This window comes from Camelina sativa, chromosome 11, assembly GCF_000633955.1.
Source record: "Camelina sativa cultivar DH55 chromosome 11, Cs, whole genome shotgun sequence".
NCBI classification, from domain to species: domain Eukaryota; kingdom Viridiplantae; phylum Streptophyta; class Magnoliopsida; order Brassicales; family Brassicaceae; genus Camelina; species Camelina sativa.
The window spans coordinates 2,319,862-2,337,578 of NC_025695.1; the positions used below are offsets into that span (position 1 = coordinate 2,319,862).

Below are 17,717 nucleotides of genomic sequence, written 5' to 3' on the forward strand. Positions count from 1 at the left end.
ACTTCAATGTTGTTGATGTGGAGATACCAGGACAGTACTTTGCTGACCAGGTAATTTGGATTGTTATCCTCGTTTTTTGTTTATAGGCAATGTGAACATTCTCTAGAGGGGCTGTAAATTATAGATTCTGCCGCTCGTTCTTTTTCTTCAATCAAAATTTTATACGGATCGATATATGATGATGCTTATGCTGCGTGGTGAACAAATCATATGTTTAACTGCACAGGAAGTCGCACCTGATCATACAGTAAAGTTGGATAGGGTTGGAGCAGACATACAAATTGTACGAAGGCATGGGAGCAGCTGCAGACGTTTGACTCTTATTGGCTCCGATGGCTCACAAAAGCATTTTATTGTTCAAACATCATTAACTCCTAATGCGAGGAGTGATGAACGAATCTTGCAGGTTTTCCGTGTGATGAATCAAATGTTTGACAAGCATAAAGAATCGAGAAGACGCCATATAGGACTTCACACTCCGATCATAATCCCTGTCTGGTCTCAGGTATGCCTTGAAAAAAATCAGCTTAGTTCCTCTTTCCGTTCTCAATTGAGTTGATGTTTCTTTAGATGAGTAATTTATCTGTGATTCAGTTTACCTGATTTTCGTGAAACTTCACATATTCAACTTAGTTCTCCTTCTGGCTGCCCATAATAAAGAGTAGGTAAATCTCTCAAGGAGGTATGCATGCTAACATTTTTTCGTCTCAGGTCCGAATGGTTGAGGATGATCTCATGTACAACACTTTCCTTGAGGTATATGAGAATCACTGTGAAAGGAATGGTCGAGAGTCAGATCATCCTATTACCTACTTCAAGGAGAAACTCAATCAAGCTATCTCAGGGCAAATCTCGCCAGAAGCAATTGGAGATCTTCGGCTACAGGCTTATGGTGAAATCACAAAGAACATAGTCAATGACACCATCTTCTCTCAGTACATGTACAAGACATCAATGAGCGGAAGTCATCTTTGGGCTTTCAAGAAGCAATTCGCTGTCCAGCTAGCTGTATCCAATTTCATGTCCTTCATTCTACAAATTGGTGGAAGATCCCCAAACAAGATCTTGTTCGCCAAAAATACGGGGAAAATGTTCCAGACAGATTTTCATCCATCGTACGACTCCAATGGGATGGTCGAGCTCAACGAACCTGTCCCTTTCCGCCTCACAAGAAACATGCAAGCATTCCTATCGCATTTTGGTGTCGAAGGTCCTCTCATGTCAAACATGTGTTCTGCATCTCAAGCAGTTTTCTCCTCCAAGGTAATAAGAAATATTTACCAAAGCTTGAGTGATGCACTCAAATCATTTGGCCTCTAACCTCTTCTTCTCTTTTGCGAATTTTCAGCAAAACGAACATCTTCGGTATCAATTAGCCATGTTCTTTCGCGATGAGCTTCTATCATGGTTTGGAAGAAGACCTCTTGGGGTGCCTATTCCTCCTGTTACAGGAATTGCTACTTTGAGTTCGGCCGAGCTGAAGCACAAAGTTAACTTAAACGTTGACGATGTCATTGGACGAATCAGAGGAATAGCGCCACAGTATTTCTGTGAAGAGGTACAATCATCATTTACATCTCCACGAGTTTTTGATGCTACTAAAGCTCTTGTCCATTTCCTGAACTGTTGAATCTGATATTTTCGAGTTGTTCATTACAGGATGAGAACTCGGTGGAGCCGCCACAGTCTGTACAAAGAGGTGTGAATGAATTGGTGGAGGCAGCTTTGTCGCCTCGCAATCTATGTATGATGGATCCAACATGGCATCCGTGGTTCTAACTTGCTTTTAAGTTAAACTTTTAACCATTTTGAGGTAGAATCTGAGTTTTGAAGAGGTTAGGTTTGTAAATAGTTTACCTAACTGCGTTCCAACTCATTAGGGTTTTTTGGATGATTTGTATTGGAACAACTCATCTATTAAGTTAAAAAGTCGAAATTTCCTCTACACAGCAGTTCACAAGTTTTGATGGTAAACAATGCTAATTACTGCGAAACTAGTGGGTTCATTTTCGTGTGCCAGAAAACTAAATTAATATGTATTTATACTGCGTCTGTTTTTTTTTGTTTTTGCGAGTTTCCAAGGTAACACAATAATGAAACAGAATGATGTCAATCTTGTAAATACTGCACTTTTTTTTTTTTTTATGACCCAACCCTTAGCTTCTTCCTCTTCCTTCCATATCTCAATCTCTTGTCAACGTTTCGCTCATTTTTTATGAGCCATCATCGCTGTGAATATATCCTTCACTAGAGACAGACCCGAAGACCATCACATGGGTCTCTGTTTCTCTTCTCCTAAAGCCACCAGACATGGCACCACCAGTCGCCGGATTCCTAATCATCATTCTCTGACGCAGGGGAAGGCAAAACAGAAGGTTAATAATAAAAACAAGAAGACGAAGACGAACAAGATCCATTGGAGGCAAGGAGGAGGGACTCCGTACGGTAAGCGCATAGATTTTGGGTACGCTAAGGATTTCGATAAACGATACACCATTGGGAAATTGCTCGGACATGGCCAGTTTGGCTTTACATACGTAGCCACCGATAATAACAATGGAAATCACGTCGCGGTCAAGAGAATCGATAAGGCCAAGGTAAAAAAAAAAACATCATTGGATTCACACGTTTTCTTGATTTCTCTATGATTTAACCTAAAGTTCATCGTTAATGGGTTAATAATGTCGTTGCTTGACAGCAAAGTAAGTTCTTGGCTTGCTCTAAGATATTTTTTCGTACCAAGTTCGTCTTTTTTCATAAGTTTCTTCGTGGAAAAATGGTTTTGGGTAATTTGGTGTGCAGATGACTCTACCAATTGAAGTGGAAGATGTGAAGCGAGAGGTTAAGATACTACAAGCTTTAGGTGGGCATGAGAATGTGGTTGGGTTTCACAATGCTTTTGATGACAATAACTATGTTTATATAGTTATGGAGTAAGCCACAAGTTTTGACTCTGTTTTCACCTATCATTCTTTTGCTTGTGATACAAGAAAAAATGAATATACCCTGGCTTTAAAGAGTTTTTATTTTTCCAGGTTATGTGAAGGTGGTGAATTGCTAGATCGAATACTAGCTAAGTAAGAGTTTGCGTTATTACATAAAATTAATCTGTAGAAAATAAACATTTTGGGAAGTTACTTTATGTGTATATGTTTCTAGGAAAGATAGCCGTTACACCGAGAAAGATGCAGCGGTTGTGGTGAGACAAATGCTGAAAGTTGCAGCTGAGTGTCATTTACGCGGTCTAGTGCACCGTGATATGAAACCAGAGGTAGGTACGGTTCGGTTTGATTTGATGCCTGGAATATGTGAAAGAACCTTCATCACTTTAAACAGAGTTTTCCTTTAAACCCATCAGAATTTTCTGTTCAAATCAACTGAAGAAGATTCGTCTTTAAAGGCTACAGATTTTGGTTTGTCAGACTTCATAAAGCCAGGTAAGTCTTGCAAGTGTTTTCACGTGTCCTGTCCTGTCTCTGAGAGCAGGATAAATAGATGATATATGGAGACGATTTTGTGAAAATGGCTGCAGGAATGAAATTTCAGGATACAGTAGGAAGCGCTTACTACGTTGCACCTGAAGTGTTGAAACGTAGGTCGGGACCTGAATCAGACGTCTGGAGCATCGGTGTCATCACTTATATTCTACTCTGCGGGAGAAGACCCTTCTGGGATAAGACTCAAGATGGAATATTCAATGAGGTCTAGTAATTTTCTGACAGAACAAAATTTTAAGCAATGATGTGTTTTTTCGTGAATACTGACTTGAGGAACAGGTCATGAGGAAAAAACCTGATTTCAAAACAGTCCCGTGGCCAACCGTTAGCAACAGTGCCAAAGATTTCGTGAAAAAGTTGTTAGTTAAGGAGCCGCGTGCACGGTTAACAGCAGCTCAAGCACTATGTATGTTATGCATATGCCATGAGCTTTCCATTGTCTGAGGTTAGATTTACTCATCTTCTTGATGGTTTGGGTTTGCAGCACATCCATGGGTGAGAGAAGGAGGTGAGGCCTCAGAGATTCCAATAGACATATCTGTTCTGAACAACATGCGTCAGTTTGTGAAATTCAGCCGCCTTAAGCAGATTGCTCTTAGGGTAATTATATATTGTATTTCATATGAATAGTTAAAAAGAGTTTTCGTTTTTTTACCTGAGTTGTTATGTTTTTGTAGGCTCTGGCGACAACAATTGATGAGGATGAGCTGGATGATCTCAGAGACCAGTTTGATGCTATTGACATTGACAAGAACGGTTCTATAAGCCTTGAAGAGATGAGGCAGGTAAGAAGTAGACAACACAAGTAAGCGATTTCACCCCATGACTGCAATGGAGAATCTACTAACTTTCTAATCTTACACAGGCTCTTGCAAAAGATGTTCCTTGGAAACTGAAAGATGCAAGAGTAGCAGAGATTCTTCAAGCGGTAGGTAAAACTGAGTATATATTTAGGACTAAAGCCCCTTCCACATGTTAGTGTATAATCCAAAATGTGTCTGCGTCTTTCCAGATAGATAGCAACACTGATGGGTTGGTGGATTTCACTGAGTTTGTGGTGGCTACTTTGCACGTAAACCAATTGGAGGAGCATGACTCTGAGAAGTGGCAACAGAGGTCAAGAGCAGCATTTGACAAGTTTGACATAGACAGAGATGGGTATATAACTCCCGAGGAACTTCGAGTGGTCAGTGATCGCAAGCCTTTTACATTCCCCTCTTTTTTTTCTGCATTGTTTTCTTAGAATCAATGTTTGCAGCAAACGGGTTTGAAAGGCTCCATCGAACCACTTCTTGAAGAGGCAGACGTGGATGAAGATGGGAGACTCAGCATCCATGAGTTTCAAAGACTTTTGAGAAGTGCAAGCATCAAATCAAAAAATGTTAAAACCCCTCCTGGTTACCAGCTTTCTCGAAAGATGTAAATTAAAATTAGCAAGTCCACAAACCCTGATCTCCCATATACAGAAAATAATTTGTCACCATGTGTTTTTTACTCTCAGATCAAGAAAATTGTATATTGGATTAAAACCCGTCTGGTTGTAAAGAGATACAAACAAGTGATTTTTGTGTTTTATTTGCTTGTGATAATGTTACATAGTTAGGTGGTGCTATTGAGTTCCTTCTCAATTAAAGTACTAGAACACAGGGTTGAGGGGAATATGTTTGTCGGTTTATGCCTTCAAAATGTCATTCACACCACCGGGGGGACTATCCTGAACAGCTTGAGATGATGAGTAACTATTTGATGAGATTGCAGTAGGTGTCAAGCTTTCTTTCTTCTCTTTTCCAGAAACATCCTGCATAGAAGTAAATTTGATCAGTCAGTGAGAAACATAAATCGTAACAACAACAACATAGAACGAACTTGTTGGCAAAGCCATAGAAGACATCACTCACCTGTTGAGCTAAAGAAGATGCATGGATTTTAAGCTCAAGCTCTAAACCAACATCATATTTATGGTCATTATCTTGATCTAAAGACTTGCTTTTGGAATTTTGTTTGCTTGAAGCACCAGAAGATGATGAGGAATGTTTCTGAAGCGGTACTTGTTCGATTAGAGGATTGACGACTGAGGCTGAATAAGGTATAAAAGTGGACTGGTCCTGAGTGATGGCTACTACAGGGATAGGATAAGTGTAATGTGGTATCCATGGAACCATACTTCTGACTCTATGCTGATACTGAGCGTTAAGTATCTCAATATCTGACTTAAGAGTTGCTTTCTCTTCTCTCAGCTCGGTCTTCTCTTGAATAAGCTGCTTATAGCAATGGTAAAAGATGAGCACTGTCAAGTAGAATCCAGTAAGAGAATATAATAAGAGGCAAGTAAATCAATTCTTCACCTCATGAGACTCTTGAGATAGTGTTGCATACTCAGCCTTTAGTCTTTCAACTTGGCTCATCACATCCTTCAGCATTTGTATTGTATCAGTGAGAAGTGAAACTTTGTCACTCTTAGGCCTATTTGGATCTGCAGAAACAAAACCGTTAATCTCAATTCAAAAGTCTTGTGAGAGATAGATAGATAGATAAATATAATACCTAATGCGTTTCCAAGCTCAAGAAACTGTTCTTTGAGCTTATCTCTACGAAGCTTCTCTCGCTCTGCTTTACGAGAACAAACTGCTTCCTTGTTCACTTCCACCACCACCATCTCAGCTCTGAAAATTTAGACGAATTCAAAACTATGAATAAACATGACACAGCCATAAAAGTTTAGTTTTTTAAGCATTAAGACCTGAGATTATGTCCCGAAGTAGAAGAAGAAGAAGATGAAGAAACAGAGGAATCGGATTCAGAGCAAGCTTTTGGTTTCTTCGATTGATCCATATTACAATGTACAAAACCAAGGAAGATAAAAGAGAGAGAAGAATAAGAAAGAAGTAGAAGTTGGTTTCGTTTTCGTCTTCTTCAACGTAAGTAGTATATAAAAACATCCAATCCGGCGATAATGGTGGTGGACGCCGACGAGGCAAATCAACAACTTGTGCTCCCCACGCGCCACCATTCAAGAGATATTAATACTCTACTCTAACTTATCCACGTGTACAACCGCTGATTCAACTGACTTTAGTCTTCTCAGATCTCAACCGTCCAACGTTACAACCTAAATAAAGGAACGATCTTTACTGAACTTTTTGGGAGTGGAAGAAAAGGGGAGAGGATGAAGATTGTGACTTACAACGTTAATGGCCTTAGGCAACGAGTTTCCCAGTTTGATTCTCTTCTCAAACTTCTCGATTCCTTCGACGCTGATATCATCTGCTTCCAGGTTTTTTTTTNTTTTTTTTTTTTTTTTTTTTTACTTCAATTTTTGAAATTTCAATCCTTTTCTTCTCTGTTTCGCCTATGAATCCGTGTTTTGAAAATCTAGGAAACGAAACTTAGAAGACAGGAATTAACAGCGGATTTGGCTATAGCTGATGGGTATGAATCGTTTTTCTCGTGCACACGCACTTGTGAGAAAGGTCGTACTGGTTACTCTGGTAAGCATCAAGCTCTATAGTCTTCAGTGGGTTTTTGAGAAACAGAGGACATGGTTGTGGAGTTTTTTTAATCCTCTCCTCTTGAAATTTTGCAGGTGTAGCAACGTTTTGTAGGGTAAAGTCAGCATCTTTAAGCTGTGAAATTGCTTTGCCTGTTGCAGCGGAAGAAGGCATCACTGGTCTTGTAAGCAGTAATTCACGAGGTGGGAAGATTGAAACGTCTGCGATAGCTGAAGGGCTTGAGGAATATGAGAAATATGAGCTTCTTAGGATTGACCAAGAAGGACGTTGTGTTATAACTGATCATGCCCACTTTGGTATGACTCTTAATTCTTTTTTTCAAGTACATTCTTGTGTGCAAAATGTAATTTTCTTTACAGTTTGCATATGTCTATGTGTTTTTTCAGTTGTTTTCAATGTCTATGGACCGCGAGCTGTAGCTGATGATGCTGAGAGGATTGAGTTTAAGCATCGGTTCTATGATATTTTAGAGGTAAGCTTTCTGAATGGAATCAAGGAGGTACTTCGGCTTATCGTGATATTGGATTAACTGTTTCTTAGTTTTCTTGTAGAGAAGATGGGAGTGTCTTTTGCGTCAAGGAAGAAGGGTATTTGTTGTTGGGGATCTCAACATTGCTCCTTCTGCTATGGATCGATGTGAAGCTGGGCCTGATTTCGAGAAAAACGAGTACGTAAATACTCATATTCATTATCTGCTTTACTCGAGACTTTTTTGTCCTGTCAGATTTCTCATTTCATGCCAATAAAAAAATGCAGGTTCAGGAAGTGGTTTAGATCTTTGCTAGTTGAACGTGGAGGCTCATTCTCAGATGTTTTCAGATCAAAGCATCCAGAAAGGTGAACTTTTGTGATAACCTCTTCTGTGTCTATTGAGAGATCTTAGCTTTTTTATCATTTGATTACATTCTTTGAACCTTTTTCTATCATTGATTGCTTATTTCTGGAATTCTAATAGGAAAGATGCATTCACATGTTGGTCCTCAAGTACTGGAGCAGAACAATTTAACTACGGTTCGAGGATTGATCATATCTTAGTTGCTGGATCATGCTTGCATCAAGACAAAGATAAGCAAGGCCATAGTTTTCTTGCTTGCCATGTCAAGGAATGTGACATATTGACAGAGTATAAGCGGTTTAAGAATGAAAATATGTCAACAAGGTAAGTCTAGATGATCTAGAATGATCCCGTGTGTGTTTCAACTTAAAAGATTACCTAGTTTATTCTACTTGGATCTCAAAATGACCGTGAGTCACCTTCTGCACATTGCAGGTGGAAAGGTGGTTTGGGTACAAAATTAAAGGGATCAGACCATGTACCTGTATTCACTAGTTTTGATGATTTACCAGACATCCCCGCACACAGCACACCGCCATTAGCTTCGAGATACCTTCCCATGATTTATGGTTTCCAGCAAACTCTTGGTACAAAAACTTTCCTCTATTTTCCAGAGTGATAGATTGGTTCATATTCTCAGTTTCATTCCTGTCTCTATCTTTCTTGTATCTTTCTTCACTCTTTTTGTTTACTGTAACAGTTTCAGTGTTTATGAAAAGGCAAGCCAATGAGGAAGCCAAAGCCAATGAAGTGGCATGTTCAACATCGAGTCAAGGTAATGCTTCATCAAGCTGTGGAGATATTTCGACTGGACCACTGAAAAACTGTGGTTCAAAGGGGATTTTACTGGAGAAATCTTGTTCTTTTGAGAACGAATCCACTTGTAGCGTTACAGAATCAGACATTATGGCATTGAGAGGTTCCATTGATAACCCTAGTGATGGAATCTGTGTATCATCAGTGAGAGCTGAGAATATCTCTAGAGATGGAAACAGGAAAAAAGCGAGGAAAATCCAATCATCTCAGCTTTCTCTCAAGTCCTTTTTCACTGCAAACTCAAAGGCGAACAATGGCGGGGATAAGTCTTCATCCTCCAGTCAGGGCTCCCAAGTTGGTAGCATCACAGAACCGGTAGTTTTCAGCAGAGAAGACGGTGACACGACTACTTCAACACAAGAACAAGATCAAAGCGGTTCTTCAGCTAAACAAAAGAACGATGCAGCTCTGACGGAGTGGCAAAGGATACAGAACCTGATGCAAAACAGCATACCTCTCTGCAAAGGACATAAAGAAGCTTGTGTTGCTCGGGTCGTAAAGAAACCAGGTCCCACATTTGGCCGTAGATTCTACGTCTGCTCTCGGGCTGAGGTAGAAGAACTAAGCAAAACCCCCCCAAGTTTTTTTAACCGTGGTAATTATATGCTCTAATAGTATATACATCTCTTGCAGGGACCTTCCTCTAATCCAGAAGCAAACTGTGGTTATTTCAAATGGGCTTCATCAAAATTCAGAGACAAAAATGAGTAATGTGAATGGTGAGGAACCAAGGATTTAATCTAGTGAGCTCAGGTACACCATAAAGAAACTCAACAATGTCGGTATATAGTTAATAATACCATAATATAATCTCTTAAGCCTTGACCAATGTATAAAGTTGCTGGATTTAGCTTATTTCCACGTACCTGTCTCTATCACTTTATCCCTCTTGGTCTCGTTTAATAATGTTGTTCCTTCTAATGTGATTAACTTTTAGCTTTGTAGCAGCTAATATACTAATGTTACAAGTTGCATAAAATTAAATTATAAGGTATGTTAATCGACTTGGATACGTAGACGTATACGTATGTGTGTGTGTATGGAATTTGTTTAATATTTATATGGAAGATGACATGAAAGCGCAAAATGCTGATGGAAGGGAATGTGTCACCCACGAAATTGGTGGTGTCAATCGTCGACGTCACATACGATTGTTTTTTTATACATGTAAAAATGTTATGTTACTTGCTTGGCTTTTGAAGATGTCAAAAGACTTGAATTAACGTAATTATCTCTTGGGATAAATATGATTTACGAAAGTAAACATTAGAGTCATCGTTCTCAAGATAAGTTTTATCTAAAAGAGAGATGAAGCGATCGGCACTAGTTATCACAACACTTGGATTTTTGGGGTTAGAAAAAGATGTCGACCAGACACGTGGTTGGAGAAGAAGTAGAGATTACAATAGTTTGCTTACAACAATCACAATCTTCTAGAACCCCGGGAGGTTTCAGCGTGATCATATTATTCTTGTTTAAGGACTAAGGAGAGTCGAATTTGATTGTAATGGAACATGAGCACTTTTCATAGGTTGGTCCTGTTTAAGACTTTTCAATGTAATCCTTAGATAAGATAACAACTTAAGCATGCTGATTATCTTTTAAAATTCGAAGATAGTGTTGCGTATAAAGTTTAGTAAAAAGAAAGTCAGTGACTAATACTAAAAACGAGTTTAGTTTACTCTTAATATTAATCTAAATCCGTGATTCCGGTTCATTTGAATTACCTCACGCAGAAGAATACAAAAAAAGAAAGAAGTAAAATAATAATTCAGTCGACTTTTCTTCTACGAATGTTTAGAAAAACAAAAAGCCGACTTTTTCCTTGATTAAGACAACCATAATATGAAGTTTTTATATTTTTTTGGTTTAGATTAGCACTAAATAATAATAAAAAAGTTTAATTTAAATTTTTTATGTATTACCTATTTGATACTACTAATTTTTATATTATTGTAGTATAAAAGGACCGTTTTCCTTTGTTGGGCCCTTTACCATTGGCCTTTCTTTTGTAGTATAGTAAGAAAACAATTTTCACATAAATCAAATTGCACATTACCATTTGACATTTCTTTTTTAGTATTTCCATTGCTAAAAATAAAAATAAAAAGCAACATAAAATACTTATCAATTATGGTTTGTATGGTTGTGGGAGGCAAGCTATATAATAAATGTATACAAGAGCGACTTTTCTAAATCTTCTAGAAATCTATTTCTGTCTTCTTAATATCCAACAAACAATACAAGGTCCATATTAAAGTCTCTATACAACAAAATCATAATAATAAAAAAAATAAATATCTAAACATAAGAAGATTCCATTTTTCCAATTTCCACCATAAAATACATTTCTACTAATAAAAATAATAAATTAGCATGCAAATATTTTTTAATATAACAATAACTAAAAACCAAAAAAAACCTGATTTTTTATTTTCTGTAGTATGTTAAAAAAAATGACAATTACAGCCACAGAACAATTTGGCCACTACGCATAAAAATCTTACGTACATTCTTATCTCCTTGTTGTGCAATAATTTCCCCAACTGGATAAGGGATCAGACTCATATCTCACACAGGACCCGACCCTTCTTTATTAACCCGACCCGTCTTTATTAATCCCCTCCTATGCATTTTAAAAACTAACTAGAATTGGATCTGTGCTAGTGCTAGAGCACTGATTAACATTTATTTTATTTATTTTGTAATTTTTATTTAAAGTGTTATATATATGATTGTTTTATTCATTTTAAATGTTTTTTTTGCTCAAATATTATGTCATAAAATCATATATTGAATATAACTTATGAAAATAACATCTATTTTGTAAGATCTATTCTAGTAGATCTAGATTTTGACCCGCGGTATACTGCAGTTTAAGTTATTTGATAAAAATATTAATTTTTGTTTGTTAATTTTATTTGATTTGTTTAGTTTTTAAAATCATATATTGTATTTTGAATGTTAATTATATGACTTAACCTACACTATGCCGCATGTTAATTATTTTGCTAAAGTAATAATTAATAGATTTAATTAAATACGTCTATTAATCTAATATTCATATTGTTAACAAAATAATGAGATGATATTTTATCCATGTAGCACCGAATTAATGACATTTTAAGTTTCTATTAATATCTACTCAAACATGTCTAGCCATATAACCCGTCGTGTGATATTTTAATTTGTTGTACTGTAGAAAAAACTTCATAAAAATCTAAGTATATTTTTAAAATTTAAAATGTTTTAATAAAGTTTTTTTTTTAGAAATTGAACTACTTATAATATTTGAACTTCTTATAAAGTTTAAATATTATTAATATCTTAAACAGTTATAAAAATTAAATGTTTTAATAATTGAAATATTAATAATCTTTAAAGTTTTTAAAAAGTTCACAAAATAATGAGATGATATTTTACCTGTGTAGCACCGAATTAATGACATTTTAATTTTATATTAATATCAACTCAAATATGTCATGTCATATAACCCGTCATGTGATATTTTAATTCGTATATATTAATTAAAATTAAAATGTTTAAATAAATTTTATTATTTTAGAAATTGAAATACTTATAATATTTGAACTTATTGTAAAGTTTAAATATTATGCATATCTTAAACATTTTATAAAAAGATAAATGTTTTAATGATTGAAATATTAATAATCTTTAAATTTTTTAAAAAGTTATACATTTGAATTTTTAAAGTTACTAAAAGTTGAAATTCTTTAAAATAAAGAACCATAATAAAATGCATAAATTTTTTAATTTCAGTGCCTGATAAATCAAGGTTTCTGCTCATTTGTATTCAGAATCATTTTAGTTTCTTTTTTATTAATATGACTTTGAATCTTTGCCTAGTTTTCTTAGGTGATGTAGGGCATTTTGTATATTTTTTTATTCATCAGTTGAGCAAGATATGTCTGTTTTAAAAAAATTTAATTACATTATATGTAGAAAAAATCATAAATTTTATTAACTAAATATATTAGATAAAAAATTAAAATAATTAAAATATAAAATAAAATAAATATGAAAGAAGAATCACATATTTTTGTTTTAATTAGGTTAAGAGATTTACTTATCTTTTAAATATTACCTATAATTGATTTATATGTCACTATAATTAACTAAATCCATACTATCCTTACTTACAAAAAAATCAGACTAACCTGTATATTATGCTAATAACAAAAAATCATAAATATATCTATTATATAATTTACAAAAAATGATGTTTATTTCCATTTTATTATATAGGGGATTAGAGTCTTAATCACGCAATTAAATGACTAAATCATATCTTTGCCTATAAATAAATCTCTCTCTGTTTCCCTTCTTCTTCAATATTTCCCTCTCTCTCTCTTTCTCGAACAATAACAACAAAGCAAAACTCGAAAACGATACCGTTTCTTGACGATGCTTTCTTCATCTCCGACCTCTTCCTTCAGTACTCATCCATTTCTCTCTTCTTCTTCTTCTTCTCCGCCTCTCTCCCCTACTATATCTCCGTCGTCTCGCACGGCTCGGATCTCTCCTCTTCTAGTCTCCGCCTCTTGCTCTTACACCTGCGCCGAAGACTCCCCGAGATTGCATCAGATCCCTCGGCGATTTACGGCGGCGACCGCCTCGCTCTATGATGTCCTCGAGGTTCCTCTAGGCGCGACGAGCCAGGATATCAAATCGGCTTACCGGAGACTGGCCAGGATCTGCCATCCCGACGTGGCCGGAACCGATCGGACCAATTCGTCGGCGGAGGAGTTCATGAAGATCCACGCCGCCTACTGTACGCTTTCTGATCCCGAGAAACGCTCTGTTTACGACCGGAGGATGTTGCGTCGGAGCAGTCCTCTGACGGTTGGTACCTCCGGGTTGGGAAGTTACGTCGGACGGAACTGGGAAACAGATCAGTGCTGGTAGCGAGTTGACTCGGTGGGAACGAGTTAAGACCGAGTTTTAATTAGTGGTGTAAATACGAAAGCGATCAGGGCTTTGACGTTTGTAATTAATATAGTACTAGTTACAGTAATTAAGCTAACACGGACGAGGATTAGGGTGCTAACCTAACATACGCCGTGTGTTTCGTGTTTACGTAGGATCTACGCGTTTTTTTTTACCTTGTGAATCCCTACTACATATCAATGAAAAAACAAAAAAATCATATATATTTTTTGCTTTCATTGTTTTGATTATATAGCTGTTAAAAGACTTCAAGTAGTCAAGAAAACAAATCTAATGGTATGGTTTTGTTTTAGTTTCAGCCAGTTACGTTTTGGTTTTAAGTAATACTCCAACGATTTAACCAAATTAATGCTATCCGTTTCATTATGAAAGATATGGATAGAGATCAGTAATACATTTAAATATCGTCTAATTTAGGACTACAGTTGATAAGAGTACTGCATCCAAGTGATGATGACCAAAAAAATTTTAAAATTAGGATATGCATCCATACGTGATTATGATCTTCTGGCCCACGGATACTCTACGACACGTGAACATGGATGACCAGTGAAATCAGATTTCTCCGTATGAATCAAACAACAAACTACAAAACCCATCACTGAGAGAATTTTGTTGTTTAATGGATTTGGAGGCCGCTGAAGTACTAATCCCTTTTTATTAATGAGAAAGAAAATATACGATTATGGATGTATTGATCTAACTTGGAGATTTGGACGACTTTGCTGATTAATTGATGTCACCCTGACCCATATAGTAACTTTGACGTCATCGTTTTAGGTTTTACATTATGAACCGTAGAGGCGACAAATACGGGTCCCGCGAGTTTGTGGAAAGTGGAAACTAGAAAGAAGAGGTCCGTTTAGATCTTCTGCTTCGCTTCAACTTTTTTCTGAATTTTTTTTTATCTTAATTTGTCGGGACTTTAATTTTTATACTGTATTATATACTTTTCTTTATTTTTTTTGGTCGAAAAATACTTTTTATTTATTTAAATTCAACTAGTAATATGTCCTTCTAGAAGGTAGAAGATAGTGTGTCACTATTTTTTTATATATCTCTATAAATAAAAAATCATAGGGGAGACAACAAATAAAATATCCCTCAATCTCGTGGCTCTTCTTCCTCTGCTTTTTTTTTTTCTTTCTTTTCTTCTTGTTTTGGTTTTTTTTTTTGATTATATATATTTTGTAAGAAATTTTTTGCTACTGGACAGAATGTGATTCAACGACTTTTACGCGCAAAACATTTTTCGACGTTTAACTGAAAGACGTGCTTCAGTGGATTATATATAGAGAAATTCATTGTAACCACGTTGTCTTCGATTGGAGAAGAAAAATCAAAAGTTGTTATTTGTTGAGAACCCATTTATTCACTCATAGTGATATTATACACCTACTTATTTACCTTGTTGGGTAAGCTTTTTTATTTTACCTCTTTTGGGTAAGCTTAACAGTGATAAAACGAACGACGCTTAAACTTAAGCAGGATAATAACGCTCTCAAACAAACGAACGACGCTTAAGCAGAATCATTTGGTTTTTTTTTTTTTTTCTCATTTGGTTTACGTACTTCGATTCATTTCTTATTTGGGACAAATATCTATACACTAGTATGTTGTTGTCCTATTATTTTGCTTGCATTTGTGTATATAAATGATGGAATTATAATATAATATCAATCCACTTGTGTTCGAGTATCTGTAATAATACCAAAAATAGTGTCGAGAAAGAATTGTCATAACATTGTCCAATCAAATTAATGTATATTTGTGAAGTGAGGAAGTCTCTTTGGTCAGCAGGCCTAGCACTATTGAGCTGAGCAGCAGTGGATAACAATTGCAACTAAACCAAACTAAACCAAAATTTTCGTTAAGTTAAACTGAAACTAACTGAATTACTTACTACATGGAAAACGCTGAATGTGCCTTTAGACAAGAAAAAAAGGAGAGACTGTTTCCACTATCAGTAGTACATATGTTTTTCTTGAGTATGAATACTTATGTATGTAGTTATCTACTTGTTTCTTTTCAGAATCTCAACATATAAATGTGAAACATGGCCCAGAAAATAAATATGGCTGGTTATAACATTCGATGTAGACACACACGACTTCAAGAAAAACCCAGCTAGCCCTTGGCCAAATAAATGGTTATGTCTCTTGGGGCCCCAATATTTTAAGTTATCCAATCACATTGTTTTCTAATTCGACGTCTTAATTTATACATAAAGCTACTAGTATTATTATCTTCTATGAATTCGGGATATAAACCTTGAGAATCCCAAAAACAGGTGTGTTAACCTTGGGAATTAATCAAAGTAATCTTGAAGATTGGAACAATTTTTGTTGACATTTTTCTGAACAACCCGTAATGAACAATCACCAAAGAGCATTCTCGTTATAAGAATTTGAAATCCTACTCTCCTATTATCATATTTTTAATATATGGAATAGGCTTAATATAAAATGAACGGAAGTAGCTAAGACGAAGACTTGGTAAATGTACTAATAAGTAATTTACTCCGACAACGAAAGCCGGCGACGACCGGCGTGTTCTGTAAGAAATACAAAGATATGACAGAAGAAACCGTGTTCCAAAGACCAAACCAAACCCTCCAACAAAACAACAAAAATGTTTCTTCATTATCTTTAAAATTAATAAGACCAACCCGTTTCTTAATTTTCTTGATCTAAACCTGTTTCGTTACCTATGGGTGATCTAGCTAAGCAGATATTGTCTCGACCGATTCAACTAGCAGACCAAGTGGTGAAAGCCGGAGATGAAGCCACGATCAACAAACAAGAATGCGCCGAGATCAAGTCCAAGACGGAAAAGCTCGCTGCTCTTCTCCGTCAAGCGGCGCGTGCTAGCTCCGACCTCTACGAACGTCCCACGCGCCGTATCATCGACGACACTGAAAACGTTCTCGAGAAAGCATTGACGATGGTCCAAAGATGCCGTGACGATGGCTACATAATGCGTCTTTTCAACATAATCCCCGCCGCAGCATTCCGTAAAATGATCTCCCAACTAGAAAACTCCGTCGGCGACGTCTCTTGGCTCCTCCGTGTCTCAACTCCCGCCGGTAACGATGACGACGAAGGGTTTGGTTACTTAGGCCTCCCTCCGATCGCAGCCAACGAACCAATCCTGTGTCTAATTTGGGAGCAAATCGCGGTTTTAATGACCGGTTCGCCGGATGATAAATCCGACGCCGCCGCGTCGTTAGCTTCGTTAGCGAGAGATAACGACAGATACGTGAAACTGATAGTTGAAGAAGGTGGAGTCAACCCTTTGTTGAAACTTCTGAAAGAAGGTAAAATCGACGGTCAAGAAAACGCGGCGAGAACAATCGGGTTATTGGGTCGTGACCCGGAAAGCGTGGAGCATATGATTCAGCTTGGTGTGTGTTCAGTGCTTTCGAGTATTCTCAAAGAAGGTTCGATGAAGGTTCAAGCCGTTGTGGCTTGGGCTGTTTCAGAGCTTGTTTCTGGTAACCACGCGAAATGTCAAGAGCTCTTCGCCCAAAACAACGTGATTCGTCTTCTCGTGAGTCATTTAGCGTTTGAAACGGTTCAAGAACATAGCAAATACGCGGTTGTTGCGGGTAGAGCTACGTCGATGCATCACGCCGTCGTGATGGCGAGTAAAATCAATTTGCCGGCGGTTAACGAGGAAGAGGAAGGGGACGATACTAATACTAGCCACATGGTGCCGAATCAGATGCATAACATCGTTACGACTACAATGGCGATGAAGGCGGTTGGATCGGGATCATCAAAATCGAATTTGTCTAACCGATTTGTAACCGACGACGAGGATGAGAAACCGCCGGAAAAGCTGCCGGAGAAGAGTTATAGTTTGAATTCAAAGATCAAGGCTTACAGTAGTACGGCGCATCAATCACGAAACGCGTCGGTCACGAGAGGGAGAGAGCTTGAAGATCCGGTGACGAAGACTTACATGAAAGCGATGGCGGCGAGAGCGTTGTGGAAACTCGCTGTTGGAAACTCATCGATCTGCCGAGTCATCACCGAGTCACGAGCTTTGCTCTGTTTCGCGGTTTTACTAGACAAAGGAGACGCAGAGACT

The 17,717-nt window shown here is 37.0% G+C and overlaps 6 protein-coding genes across 9 annotated transcripts in view; 5 read left to right on the forward strand and 1 right to left on the reverse strand.

The window, feature by feature from the left end:
• LOC104727551 (transformation/transcription domain-associated protein-like) overlaps window positions 1-1,945 on the forward strand; it is a 14,539-nt gene extending 12,594 nt beyond the window's left edge. Inside the window, exons 23-27 of the mRNA XM_010446647.2 lie at window positions 2-50; window positions 227-505; window positions 712-1,263; window positions 1,349-1,558; window positions 1,660-1,945. Coding sequence (XP_010444949.1) covers window positions 2-50; window positions 227-505; window positions 712-1,263; window positions 1,349-1,558; window positions 1,660-1,779 — 1,210 coding nt within the window. The 3' untranslated portion in view covers window positions 1,780-1,945. The remainder of the gene's footprint in view (window position 1; window positions 51-226; window positions 506-711; window positions 1,264-1,348; window positions 1,559-1,659) is intronic.
• On the forward strand, window positions 2,044-4,935 carry LOC104721169 (calcium-dependent protein kinase 18-like). The gene is made up of 12 exons (XM_010439085.2): window positions 2,044-2,597; window positions 2,803-2,933; window positions 3,036-3,077; window positions 3,160-3,271; window positions 3,359-3,437; window positions 3,533-3,702; window positions 3,777-3,903; window positions 3,982-4,097; window positions 4,175-4,282; window positions 4,363-4,425; window positions 4,510-4,683; window positions 4,756-4,935. The coding sequence occupies exons 1-12, from the start codon at window positions 2,274-2,276 to the stop codon at window positions 4,918-4,920; spliced, it is 1,611 nt and encodes a 536-aa protein (XP_010437387.1). The 5' UTR covers window positions 2,044-2,273; the 3' UTR covers window positions 4,921-4,935.
• Window positions 4,980-8,400, reverse strand: LOC104721168 (transcription factor bHLH11-like). Of its 3 annotated transcripts, XM_010439083.2 has the most exons (6): window positions 6,682-6,771; window positions 6,238-6,606; window positions 6,042-6,160; window positions 5,843-5,970; window positions 5,396-5,755; window positions 5,009-5,295 (listed from the first exon to the last, which is right to left on the reverse strand). In XM_010439083.2, exons 2-6 carry the CDS (start codon window positions 6,327-6,329, stop codon window positions 5,170-5,172), a joined length of 825 nt encoding a protein of 274 aa, XP_010437385.1. In that variant the 5' UTR covers window positions 6,330-6,606; window positions 6,682-6,771; the 3' UTR covers window positions 5,009-5,169. The 3 variants fall into 3 exon arrangements, with proteins under 3 accessions (XP_019088265.1, XP_010437385.1, XP_010437386.1); XM_019232720.1 differs by having other exon boundaries at window positions 4,980-5,755; XM_010439084.2 differs by lacking the exons at window positions 6,238-6,606; window positions 6,682-6,771 and adding an exon at window positions 8,324-8,400 and having other exon boundaries at window positions 5,014-5,295.
• On the forward strand, window positions 6,618-9,644 carry LOC104721167 (DNA-(apurinic or apyrimidinic site) lyase 2-like). 2 transcript variants are annotated; one of them, XM_010439081.2, is made up of 10 exons: window positions 6,618-6,771; window positions 6,874-6,985; window positions 7,081-7,302; window positions 7,393-7,478; window positions 7,558-7,673; window positions 7,763-7,843; window positions 7,962-8,165; window positions 8,277-8,428; window positions 8,542-9,209; window positions 9,291-9,644. In XM_010439081.2, the coding sequence occupies exons 1-10, from the start codon at window positions 6,664-6,666 to the stop codon at window positions 9,366-9,368; spliced, it is 1,827 nt and encodes a 608-aa protein (XP_010437383.1). In that variant the 5' UTR covers window positions 6,618-6,663; the 3' UTR covers window positions 9,369-9,644. The 2 variants fall into 2 exon arrangements, with proteins under 2 accessions (XP_010437383.1, XP_010437384.1); XM_010439082.1 differs by lacking the exons at window positions 6,618-6,771; window positions 6,874-6,985; window positions 7,081-7,302 and having other exon boundaries at window positions 7,395-7,478; window positions 7,563-7,673.
• Window positions 12,996-13,844, forward strand: LOC104721170 (chaperone protein dnaJ 11, chloroplastic-like). Its single transcript, XM_010439086.2, has one exon. The coding sequence runs from the start codon at window positions 13,083-13,085 to the stop codon at window positions 13,581-13,583; it is 501 nt and encodes a 166-aa protein (XP_010437388.1). The 5' UTR covers window positions 12,996-13,082; the 3' UTR covers window positions 13,584-13,844.
• The window catches only part of LOC104721171, a 7,086-nt gene continuing 5,436 nt past the window's right edge, over window positions 16,068-17,717 (forward strand). Inside the window, exon 1 of the mRNA XM_019233168.1 lies at window positions 16,068-17,703. Coding sequence (XP_019088713.1) covers window positions 16,335-17,703 — 1,369 coding nt within the window. The 5' untranslated portion in view covers window positions 16,068-16,334. The remainder of the gene's footprint in view (window positions 17,704-17,717) is intronic.